General features: G+C 37.0%; 1 protein-coding gene across 2 annotated transcripts in view; it reads left to right on the top strand.

The window, feature by feature from the left end:
• kcnh2b (potassium voltage-gated channel, subfamily H (eag-related), member 2b) overlaps positions 1 to 13,058 on the top strand; it is a 333,294-nt gene that overhangs the window by 268,329 nt on the left and 51,907 nt on the right. For both annotated transcript variants that reach the window (XM_028477311.1, XM_028477310.1), the window contains exons 4-6: positions 2,468 to 2,672; positions 3,143 to 3,456; positions 5,463 to 5,674. In XM_028477311.1, coding sequence (XP_028333112.1) covers positions 2,468 to 2,672; positions 3,143 to 3,456; positions 5,463 to 5,674 — 731 coding nt within the window. The remainder of the gene's footprint in view (positions 1 to 2,467; positions 2,673 to 3,142; positions 3,457 to 5,462; positions 5,675 to 13,058) is intronic.

Here is a 13,058-nt window from a genome sequence, read left to right as displayed (position 1 = left end):
ACTTATCTCATTTTTATTTCAGAGTTTATAAATAACGTTAGTGCAATGCATAATGACACAATGTGAGTGTGTTTTAAAGACTATAAAAGCTTCAGATAATGTAAATCATCAGGCTGTGATGGTTGTGACCTTTGACCCTCTAAGTCCTATATGTAAAAGCTGAAAGGTCAGATTGGTCTGTTTTCTACTGTAAAAAGGTTTCCTTTGTGCATATAGTTATAAACCAAAGACAGTTTTATTTAGTTGGTTCATTAGATATTAGGTTACTAATATTACTGATATTAGTGTGAGGTTAATCAGGTTACAGGTTTTTCTATTAGCTCTGTCTGCTAGCATAGCATCTCTTCTTCACTGCAAGAATCTGCATGTCAACCGACCACTGGGTTACCAGCGCCCTCTGCTGGTTCAAACAAATATCAGACGTAAATCAGTTCAATGACTGTTTTTTTTTTCTTTAAGTCAAATTGGTAAGGCACAAAATACATTTTCAGTTGCACTTTTTAAAAGAAAAAGAACTATTGTGCAGTTTTGCATTGTTTACTATAGAACAAGAATTTAAATTAATAGGCTTCTTCTTCATTTGTATTATTCCTTTATTTATTTCATTCAAGATTTATTTTTAGGTAAATTGCATTGTTTTGAATAGTTTATCAAGGGATTCTTTTGACAATGAAAAGTAAAAGGAAAATAGTACAGTATTTTCTAGTTTTTTCCCCCAAAAAAATGAAGGAATATTTTTCAGTCATTTGTCTACAGTCCCATTTTGTAAAATGAGAGAATCGTATCGTGAATTGTATTGGGAGTTGAGTAAATTGTTACATCCCTAGTTACAGGTAATGAAGTGACTCTGTCTGCTGAGGTGATTTGAAGGGTTAAATTGAGATGCTAACTACATTCATATGCTTTGTTTGGCCTTATTCCATTAGCTTTAGCCTATCGCTAAATGATAGTATACAAATATCATACTTTACCCATCACTAATTAACATAAAACATAATTTGCTGTAATATGAGGCTGACACATGACGACTCAGTCAGGAGCTAAAAATACTGTTCGCATGTTGTTAGCACGTCGTTAGCTAGCACTGTCAGGAACTGAACTTATTGGTATTTGATTTTATTCTTACATCATAGACCATCCCAGTGTACCAGTGTACCCATGGCTAAACAACATGGCTGTTAAAGCTGAATAATTAGATTAATGAAGAACAAAGGACAGGAAGTTCCTCTGAGGAACAGCTGAACAATCAAAAATGTCCTCGTCTAATGATGCCACAGGCTAATTATCAGACCTGGTCCCCAACATAAAACACACTAAGGCTAACAGTGATACATAGTTATACATACAACATGCTAAAATATAAATAATTTACAATCTTTGTAAATTAATTTAGTGTTTGCAGGCTTGATTAAACTTAAACCAGCTTCACTTTGTAGTTAAAGTAGTTTAGATCTGTGAGTGTTTTCAAACTGTTCAGCAGTAGATTGTTCCTTTATTGTTAAGGTGCTTTGACTGAACGTGGTTTTACATTAGGCTGGTCATCAGTCACTGTTTACCGCTCCTCTCTCTATCATTTTACCTACAATGTCTGGCACAGGATTTTACACACATTTAAAATTTAACTGTAAGAATGCCTATTTAATAAAGCTATCTTGACTTAAAAAGTTGTGATTTTCTATAATTGTGCAGCAGTGCCACCTCATGGGCTTTATGTCCATGACTTTTCATGCCCGTTCCCACACAGTGATACAGTATAAATAATGGGTTAAATCATTGAATGGAAATACAATTTAACAGCATTCATAAACAAACTTTTAGTACTATGTTTTTGTAACTTTTTAACTTTTTCTTTATTTATGTAGTTACGAGTATGTGTGTGGAATCTATCAAACACGGTCTTAGTAAACAAAAGCAATTCAAGTTGGTCCTGATTGTCATTGTTATTGTCTTTATATGTGCTTCAACGTGTTTTATGCTCTTAACATTACAAGAGGGTCCAGATGCAGAACCTTCACATTCAGCTGAAAGTTGTTTAGTGATTATTTGGTGTTGAGAAAAACACGTAGCAAATGGTTTTGAATGTTTTTCCTCCTGTTTAAATCTTTAGCATGAAGACAGTCTCTTATCGGTCCAATCATCTGCAGAATGAAGCTCACATGTTCCTCATGACCTTACAATGATGACAGAGGAGGAGAGTTTAATATGTGTCAGAGTCAGAGTTATTGATGAAGTTTATAGGTCAGTATTAGATAATAAGGATAGAGCAGCGTTAGTGTTCACTTTAGGCTTAATGATCTATCAATCCATCAATAACTGTTGGATTTATGTGGAGAATCAATCAATTAGTGGACTATTGTGAACTCTCCTGATGTATTAGTGCTGACTCAGCACTCTGTGATCATGTTGTCAGTAAAAGATGATGGAGGTCTGTTAAACTAATCCGTGTGTGTGTGTGTTTGTACTCCAGGTCGCCCCAGAGGCTTTAAGCTCCGCCTCCCTCTGCTGCGCTCCCTCTCCAACAGTAAAGCTTCTCTGGATGACACTGAGGCTGCCTACACCCCCACGGCCACACCCCTAACGCCACGCCCCACCCACTGCAACCACCAGTCCTCAGGGAGGGGGGACTTCCTGCCCCCACCTCCACCTGAGCACCATACGCTCAGTGAGAGCAGGTAGATTTATAGATAGACAGTTTGGGGCTAGAATTGTGTCTGAGTTAAATGTTAACAAAGATAATGCAGTTTACAGTAAAAGCATAAAAGCTAATATTACATTAAAAGTAAAAGTGTTATAGTAACATTGTCACTAAGCAGTGGAACATTTTGATATTTGAATGGGTTAGATTGGTTAAGAATTAGCAGAGTAACAGCAAGTCACGTATGGTCGGAAGAAAAATAAGAATACGAAATAATTTGGATCTTAAAAGTGGGAATGTTTTCCACAAAAAATAAAAAATTAATGAATTCATATAATATAGTATGAACATATCTTGTCGCTTTGTTCACTAATCCTGGCTACATTTGTAACACAAACTAATTCTAGAAAAAATAAAGTTTTTGGGGTCCCCCAACACTGCGCGCACAGACACACACACGTACACACACACACATTCTTACTTTTCACTTTTTGTTTATTTTCTAAGGTTAGCTCTTCAGAGTTGGTCTGAGGACCATCAGGAGGACCATCAGGACCATCAGGCGGTCCAGCGTACCTTAGTTTGCGCAGCATTAGAGTTGCGTGGACCCCCCCCAGTGGGTGCTGTCTCCCAGTCCTCACCCCGCCTCAGCCCCCACCCTGACGGCGTGGACTCCACCTGCTCCCTGTCACGTAGTCGTTCCCGTGAGACGCTCCACAGCATGCGGCGCGCGTCCTCTGTGGACGAGATCGAGGCCCTGAGGCCGGACTGGGACCGCAAGAACCGCCGGGCCAGCGTCCGCCCCCCCAGCAGCAGCACCGGTGAGTAGGAACCACGGTTACGCTCAATTACATAGTTCAATTATCCATGTTCAATTACAACTCAAATATGATTACCGTGACCAGCATTTTTTTTGTAATAACAATTAAAATTACAATTATTTTTCCACTGAAATTCAGTTGTTATTAACTCATTCAGTGCCAGCCATTCTCAGATTTTCTAACCCCTCAGTACCAGCCGTTTTTGAGCATTTTGACTGATTTTAAAGACCCACAGAACATTTTCTACTATGACTATCTGAAATCTGACACCAGATTCTGAAAGATTGAAGCCTCTACTTTCATAAAAAAAAGAATTTGTTTCTGGCTCGTTTCGTTCTTTTGTAATCAGCCATTGAATAGAGCAAGTTTTACACAAATTTTCAGTTTCAGAGCAAAAAGCTGAGAAAAAAGCCTTTTTGTAAAAAAAAAACCTGTCAGTGACTTTAAAGCTAATTTTTTTTGCTTTAGTGACAATTCTAACATCTGAACATTGTTACCTTATATATAAAAAAAAAACACAGACCGGGCTTTTATTTTGCTATCTGGGTCAGAGTTGAATTGAATTCTTACTGTATTTTGGCGTTCCTCCAACTTTCTCTCCCGTCAGTCTGCACACACGTAACTTCTTCTTCCTCCCCGACATACAGAGTGTCACTGCTTGCCCCATTTTTTTTTTTTTTGATTTTATCTCACAATTGCCACATTATTCATGAATTCCACACTTTCTCTGGTCGGAGTGTGCGCTGCTGGGAACGTCACAACATTATCAATAATCCACTCAGGTTCACACATGTTCTGTGTTAGTATGTGGTGCTGTGAGCTGCTGGATATGTCACAATGTCACTCTGTGGCATCATAATCTCCCTTCTTTTCCTGCTTCTTCCTGCTTTGCTGGGTAGCATCAGTGACTAATCTCTCATCTAAAGGTGCACTGCTGCCATCTTCAGGACACAGTTGGTCACTACAACACCCCACAGCTTAGATATTGATGAGGGACCTCCGCCAGGGTGTTTTCTAGTAATCCCCGTGAAAAAATGCAAATGACGAGTTATCTCGTCAATGGCACTGAGCGTTTGTATTTGAAATGACGAGCTATCTCGTCAATGGCACTGATTGAGTTAATTACTAAATTTTAAATTTAATTAATCACAATTGCTGAGCCTGATATAAATAAATAACCCCATAAAACTTTTTTTTGCCTTAGCTCAGAAACAATTTTCCAAATGTTTTCCATTTTTTTGCCTTGCCTCTGAAATTATGGTGTTTTTATTTTTTTCTCATTTTTTTTCACCCCTGTTTAAATGTGCTCATTATATTTGAAGTAGTTTGTAAGTTCTTATGATAAAATTATCTAAAAAAAAATCCCACATTTTTATTTTTCGATGCCCTACTATAGTCTTATCTCAGGAAAAAAACATTTAAAAAAAATGTTATGCCTTATGATTTCAAAAAAAATCCTAAATTTTTTTATTTTTATGTCTTACTATAGTCTTACCTCAGAAAAAATTATGTCTTTTCTCAGAAAAAATTCCTAAATGTTTCCATTTTCATGCCTTATTATAACCTTATCTCAGAAAAAAATCTAAAATGTTTCTATTTTTATGCCTTGGCATTGACAGTTTTACAAATACAAAGTCAATTATCTGAACTCAATTACTAATTTATTATGAATACAACAGCAACAGGTTTTTTCAAATACAATTAAAATTCTGTCATCATTGTAATTAATCATCAATTATGCGTTTACACTTGTAATTGAGCCCACCGCTGGTAGGAGGCATAGGAGGCCCCTGGTGACCCCCCCGTGCACGTCTCAATGCTCTGTGTGTGTGTGTGTGTGTGTGTGTGTGTGTGTGTGTGTGTGTGTGTGTGTGTGTGTGTGTGTGTGTGTGTGTGTGTCTGTGTCTGTGTCTGTGTCTGTGTCTGTGTCTGTGTCTGTGTCTGTGTCTGTGTGTTTGGGTCTGTGTGTGTGTCTGTGTGTTTGGGTCTGTGTCTGTGTGTGTCAGGTGCAGTGAACAGCAGATCCAACATCTTTAACTCTACGTCTGACTCTGACCTGATGCGCTACAGAACCATCTCTAAGATCCCTCAAATCACCCTTAACTTTGTGGACTTTAAAACGGACCCCCTCATCGCCCTGCCCCCCGGGGACATGGACATCATCGCCCCCTGTAAGCTCATCGACCGCACCCACCACGTGACGGAAAAGGTCACACAGGTAGGACCCACGGCCAGGGGACGCAGGGTACGAGGGACCAGGGGAGCACGGGTTCAGTCTGTGATGATTAAACACAGGGAGGGAGGGAACCATGATTCTGGGCCAATGGGAATGAGTCTGAGAGATGATGATGATGATGATGATGGTCTGTCTGAGGTCACACTGTGACACTAGTGTGTGTTCATAGTTCAGATTTGAACCCTCTCAGCCTGTTTCTGTTCTATCAAAGAAATTATCATTTTCAGAATTTCTACCCCCTCAGTACCAGCCGTTTTAGAGCATTTTGACTGATATTTAAAGACCCACAGAATATTTTGTACTATGACAATCTGACACCAGAAGAATAAGCTTGTTTGTAGCTTGTTTCGTTTTTCCGTAATTAGCAGCTGAAAAGCTGAGAAAACAGGCTTTTTCTAAAAAAAAAAAAGGTTTTTTTGCTTTATTGAAAACTATAACATCTGAACATTGGTTTCCTTCTAAAAAACAACAACACTGAGACAAGGCTTTTGATGGCAAAATGATTATTTTTACTATCTGGCTCACAGTTAAATGTTTTGCTTACTGTATTTTGTGTATCACAGTAGAACTCTGTCACAGTGTATCCTAGAAACTTCAGTGAAAAAACACAATTGACGTACTATTACAGCAATGGCACTGAGTGAGTTAAGCTCCTCCCACTTTACAGAGCTGTCTGTCCCTTCATATCCAAGAGTCTCTCACCCAGTGTTTTTCAACCTTAGGGTCGCCTCAAATGTCTTGTAATTGATTTAGAAAATTTATAACTGATTTATTTTTTTAATTAAATTAAATTACATTCTTTTTAATTATATTCCTGTTATTATTAAATTATATTTAACACCCAATCTTAACAACTGTATTTTATACTTTCACTTTCTCAAATAGAAATAAAATGCAGTATAAGAACATGTAACGAAATTGTAGAAAATTGTGATATAAAAATGGGGTCACGATTCAAAAAAAGGTTTGTGACCAGTGTTCTAACCTGTGTATCATGCAGCAGTATTTCTCCACCTTCAGGATCCACCGGCACATTGGTGGTTAAATGAATCTGTCCCCACTCAATTAAAATCTCTATTTTCTTCCGGAATAGTGTTTTTGTTGGTTTAGTTATCTCAACAGGGATTTAAACCTTAACATTAGCCACAGGTGTAAGGAAAGATGATGGTGTCTAGATGTTTTAGGAGCTGAAGTAAGAAGGTGGCTGAGTTATTGCACAATGTGATTTATTTTTAAGTTAACAAATGGTTATATCATGATTTTATTTGGTGTCAGTCATTTATCAATAATACCCTCTGTAAGGAATAACAATTTCATTTTTTAAATATTGTTTTTATAGCTATAGGGAGCCATTGCTAAAGAGTCAAAGAGCCACATGAGGCTCCAGAGCCCTGTTTTAGAGGAACAATGACCTGTAATATGATCTGTGGCCTGAAGAGGGCAGCATAACATTAACAACATGAACCCACTGTAACACTATAAAAGATACATGATGTTCTTTGATCATTCTCACAATGACTTTTTCATTTTGAATTCATTTCATTTCATTTTATTAAAACTAGAGCATCTAACCCAATCATCATCATCATCATCATCACCATCATCATCATCATCCCGTGTCTTTTACCTGTTTTACTTTTTTATTATTTCTATTATTTATGGTACTCTGCTGTTCCTGAGGAACATATTGTTGTAGTAACTGTAGTTTGTGACGTGTTTCTGTTACTGCTGGAGTTAAAGGGACAGTGTCTACAGAGGCTGGTTTTACTGATGAACGGAAATGTTAAGAGTGAGTTTCAAAGTCAAGGAAAGACAAATAGAACTTAGAGGAGTGTGTGAGTGTGTCATATTTTAGAAAACGTTGGTTTGTATTGATGAATCTGCTTTAGTTTTTAGTAACGTCTGTAGTTCCTTTGATCCTCAGCTCCTCCATGTCCTCAGTTACTTTATGAAGTTCCTTCTGATGATGGTTCCACAGGTGATCCTGATCATTCATCTCCTCTTTGACTGAGTTCTGCTGCTGTTGTTATGGTGTGTGAATGCTGTTTGTTAGAAACAGAAGCTTTGATCTAAACTCAGTCAGTGACTTTGATGATTTCAGAGCTGATTAAATATTTAATCATTCTGTAAGTAGACTTATTCAGACTTTTTAAACCTTGAATATATAGAAATATTTAGAATAGAATGCAGAGTTTTGTTAACATTTGTCTTGATGATTGAAATAACATCAGAAATAATTCTGATTATGGTTGAATCAGTCATTTTCAACCTTGAGGCCGTGGCCCCGTGTTGGGTCGCTTGAAACGTCTAGTAAAAAAAAAAGATTAATTCTTAACTGAATTTTTAATTGTTATTTTTCTAATTACAACACAATCTTAAACAACTATATTTAATACTTTCTCAAATATAAATCTAGTTCAAATGTAAGGCAGTAAAAAAAAAAGAATCTGAGCTGGAACAACTGCTCACTAGGGCTGGACGATATGGACCAACTATCATATATCGATATTTTTTCTCCAAATAGTGATATATGATATAAATGTTGATGATTTCATTTATAATGAAAGACAGTTTTGGGTTAAATTTGCTGATTCAAAATGCTACACAGGCACATTTACTAAAAAACAGCTGCACAATATGTTCCACTTTAGTCTGTTTCTCCTCTCAGAGACAGCACGTGTGAGTGAGATCTGTGGGTTAGGACACACTCATTGATCATCTAACTGAGCTTTTGATGCTGTTTTGAGAAGAAGTGAAAGCAGCGACTCGTAAAAAAAACTTATTTTAATACAAAAGAAGCTATATAAATATATATATATATATATATAGGCGATTCCCCAAAATAGAAAACTTGATATATCTTGAATCTCGATCGCCCAGCTCAACTGCTCACTAATCCTGGCTATCTGTAGCTAATCTGTATTTGTAACTAAATATAATAAAAACAAATTCTAAAAGAAAAAATGTAAAAATGTGTGCTACAAAAATGTGGTCACGATCCAAAAAAGTTTGAAATCACTGTGTTAGAGGATTAAAATGCTGATTAGTCTTCATATTTCCTAACGTAGGCGTCTGTAGCTGCTACAGCTCTGAGCTGTAATGTCCCTATGATGAGGAGCTAATGCTAATGCTAAGCTAACGGTGTAGAAGCTGCTGCTGCAGTATAAAGAGATGTTTTCCTCTAATCATTGAATCAGTGTGATGAAAATGTTTCCATGGTCTTCATCAGCAGAAGCAGCAGCTCTAAATACTGTATGATGAGGTATTTTTAGCAGCGCCACATGCTTCCTGACACACTTTATTCCTCTTTATCACTGAGTCCAACAAGTAGGACACACAAAAGCGTGCACAGTGTGCACGTGGACCTGCTAATGTGTGCAGGGGCAGGGACCGTGATAGAGGCTGCTGACCACACGCTGCTCACCTCGTTAACACCTCCCCTGATTCCGTTATCTGCTGTGAACACATGGAATGGTCATGTGACATTAGCGTTAGCCAATTAGCTCAGTGAGATAGACGATATCAAATGCACAAAAGAATGTCACCTTTATTTATCTTCCTGCTCTGTGTTTGTTGCTCAGAGTTGCTTAATTTGGCCTAAAATTGCCTGACCCTTTCCATTGCTGCGCAGCAGCTATAGTTACTCCTTCAAACATGAAGGCTAATGTCAGGCTTGGAAATGCTAGTTTGAAACATGCTGACCTCCAGGGTTGGGGTCATTTACATTTTTTAATTACAATCACATCTTCAATTATCCATGTTCAATTACATCTCAATTACAGTCACCGTCATTTTTTTCAATTACAACTAAGATTGTCAAATACATTCTCAATTACTAAAGTTCAATTAAATTTAATCACAATTACTGAGCTTTTAATAAATAACCCTTATAAACTTATCCTTCCTGTTGTGTTAGCTTTCTTTTTAGCATCTCTAATGCTAACGGGTCAGTTTGATCAATGTCTTAAATCAGCTGTAAAATACACTAATAAATATTATCTATCATCTAATTAGTTTATCATCTATTGGTTACTTTGTTTCCTTTTTTTCTTTCACTATATCCCTGGAGATATATTTATGTTTAAATGGTAAAAATGATCTTAAAGAGAAGTGACAGGTGGTGGGAAAACATATTTTAATAATTATTAACTACATATGTGTAAGATCTAGAACTGTAAGAATGTTCACCAGGTTTGTGTTTAATTTAATTGTAATTGACAGGTTATGTAGAATTCCCCTGACAATTACAAATATAAATACGTCATAATTTTTTATAATTACCAATAATGCAAATACAATTATAATTGACCACAACACAACTGACCTCCATACTGAATGTGACACAACTAATAGTTTGGTTCTATCTTCAATTTATTGATTGATGAGGTCTACACTTTGTGTAATGTATATATATATATATTGTCCCAAGCAGCTTTATTTTAAACATCTGTTCAGATGAAGAGGATGTAAAACATGAAGCATGGTATAATGAAAGCTCAGGATGAAGCATGTGAAGCTTGTCCTGTCGTCATGTCTCTCCAGTGTCCTCACATTGTTTTATTTTTCCTCTCCTTCTTCTTCTGCTCTCATCCTTTTTCCTTCCTCTGGTGCCCTCGTCTCCGTCCTCTCTCTCTCTCTGACCCATTTCCATGGCCCAGGCTCCATTAATCACAGTGTGGTCCTTTTCCTTCTCACAGCAGCCGCCGAGGGTCCAACAGAGCCTCTGATTGGCTGAAGTGTAGATACACGTCTAACATTAGATTTATCAGCGTTTGATCAGTGAGACAGACTAATGTAAGAAGATGAGAAACACCAACACTACACAGTGTTTTACAAGGGCCTCCTTTTCATTTTCACAGAGCAAAAATCTGAATTTCTGTCCATTTTTAGCATTTAAACCACGACAAAGAGGATTGTTTAAGTTACACATGTTTTACTGTACTGTCACTATGATGTTTTCATGTCATCAGAGGATTTTAGGTTGTAGTTTAGAAGCTGGTTATTAATATATAATCTCATAATGTGTTTTTGTGCATGAATCAGCTCTGAACAGGAATGACACTCACATTTATACACATGTATATACGCTTCTACACGTTTGCTTCTAAAGGAAACTTTTTAAACCAGTGACATCACTGTGTTATTTCCTGTATGTAACGAATGTAAACACTAATAAATATCATGTTAATGTAGTTTCTAACCACACACATCTGTAATGATGGATTTAAACTCTTCTTGGAATTCTAAAGAATAATATTGTTGTATTAACGAGGGCTGCACAATTAATCACATTTTAATCATGATCACGATTTTGGTTGCCACCATGAAATAGATCTGATCGTCTGCAATATTTATTAAGTTTAAAATATGGGCTCTGCACTCTGTAATGTATTTATTTCATTATCCTTTGATACATTTTAAATTCTTGGGTTATATAATTATTTATATATTATTTAAAGCTTCATTTTGCACTGTAAACTGTGCACATATTGTTGCTTTAAAAGTAGTGCGATTACAATGTTGATCAAAATAATCGTGATTGTCATTTTAGCCATGATCGTGCAGCTCTAACGTGTTAACGTCCTCTCATAGAGGTTATTATAATCAGTGAATTATTGGATGTTGTCGTACAACAATAATCAGCATTAGGTGGTCAGTGAGTGTTTATTGGGCTTAGTGATTATCTTTATTGATCAACTGTTGATTGTTCCATTGATTGAATTAATAGCTTTTCTACGTCGTGTGGATTAATCACTGAAAGGAGATACAGTTTAAAAACACTAACATGGTGTAAATGATTAAACAGAGAGTTGATAGAGAGGAAAGAATAGCTGCAACCTTTACTTCTGATTTACTAACAAATAATACTGTGTGCACTAATACACACATCAAACACAAAATAACACAATCTATGGATGACGTTAGACAGGCAGGTGATACTGTCAGCCTTACGCACGACGGCTGCAGACGTGAATGAGAGGAAACGCACACAATTTATGAATTAATTCATTAAAAACATTTATTCTACTTCTAACAGACTTTTAACTATTTTTTCCTTTTTTTGTCTGTCTGTTTTTCCCACACACAGCCTCACATGTTTGGTTTCTCTTACTTTATATTCACGTGTTCATGTTGTCCTGTTAAAATGATCAGGATTCATGTTATTTTTTATTCATTTCATTCTATTATTCATTTAAAGTCACTACGTTTACATTCCAACCCTAAATGTATACATGTTGTGAGTAATCCATGTTGGTTTGTTCAGTGTTGTTTGTGTGTTTTTTGTGTTTATAATACGTAATGTATGGAAACATAGAAAACATTTATTTTCACTCTCATTTGAAATGAACCAGTTCAGCGTCTCATCCAATCACATTTCAGTATTCACATGGGACACGTTTGGTCCATAAACGATCAGAGCGGGGAGGCGTTCAGGAAATGATCCCTGACAGAGTGACAGATAGAGGAATGGATTCATCTACAGAACCAGTGGAGGGAACACACACACACACACACACACACACACACACACTAGTGAATCCATCTCTAACTCCATAATCTCTGAGACCTTCAGAGTCTCGAGAGATGTCTCTGATGTCTCATAGTGATCAGATTCTAGCTCTGCCATTTAAACCAAACCATTATTATCTATGATGGAGAGAAAAGTTCTGACCTGCTCAAATATCACCACAAATACCAGAAGAACTACACACTACTGTTAACACACTGACCAACACACACACCGTAAATACCAGGAGGACAGCGTAGGGCTGCAACACACATAACTACAGAAAGTCCAACATAATCTCAGACTATTTTCTCTCTACAGCTGGAAAATAACAAGGAAGTTCACGTCCCAGATGTGTGTGAATAAAGGTGAAACAACAACACAACAGATGAGCTAAATGCTCAGATATCAGAGTTTATCAAATCAAAGGAAGAAGTGAGGATGTAATCTGAACGAGACGGAGAGAACGAACGACTGAGACTGTGATACACACTAACACATAAATATCAGTCATTTTAAACCTGATCTAAACTCTGTCGCTGGTTTCCAGGTGATGATGAGGTTCATAGTCAGTGTTAATGCTGATAGCTATCATTCATCATGTTCCTCTGCTCTTTCAAAGTCACCTCAGACTAATTAAAACAGGATGGATGAGGTTCTAGCTCGTGTTTAGTGTTTGTGCTCCAGTGCATCATCATCATCATCATCATCCACTAACCCACCCTACTCCTGCTCCTCCACCTCTGCCCTGGAGATTCTAAACATCCGTGTTATCATAGCCTTCTTTCAGACCTCATTCATTATAGGATTAGCAGAGTCGTCCTTTGCCTAGCTTAGTGCTACGATAGCTCAGCTTCT

Source organism: Gouania willdenowi, chromosome 20 (assembly GCF_900634775.1).
Source record: "Gouania willdenowi chromosome 20, fGouWil2.1, whole genome shotgun sequence".
Classification (NCBI taxonomy): Eukaryota; Metazoa; Chordata; class Actinopteri; order Blenniiformes; family Gobiesocidae; genus Gouania; species Gouania willdenowi.
The sequence above is the reverse complement of the archived record's forward strand: the minus strand, read 5'-3'. Positions and strand labels throughout refer to the sequence as shown.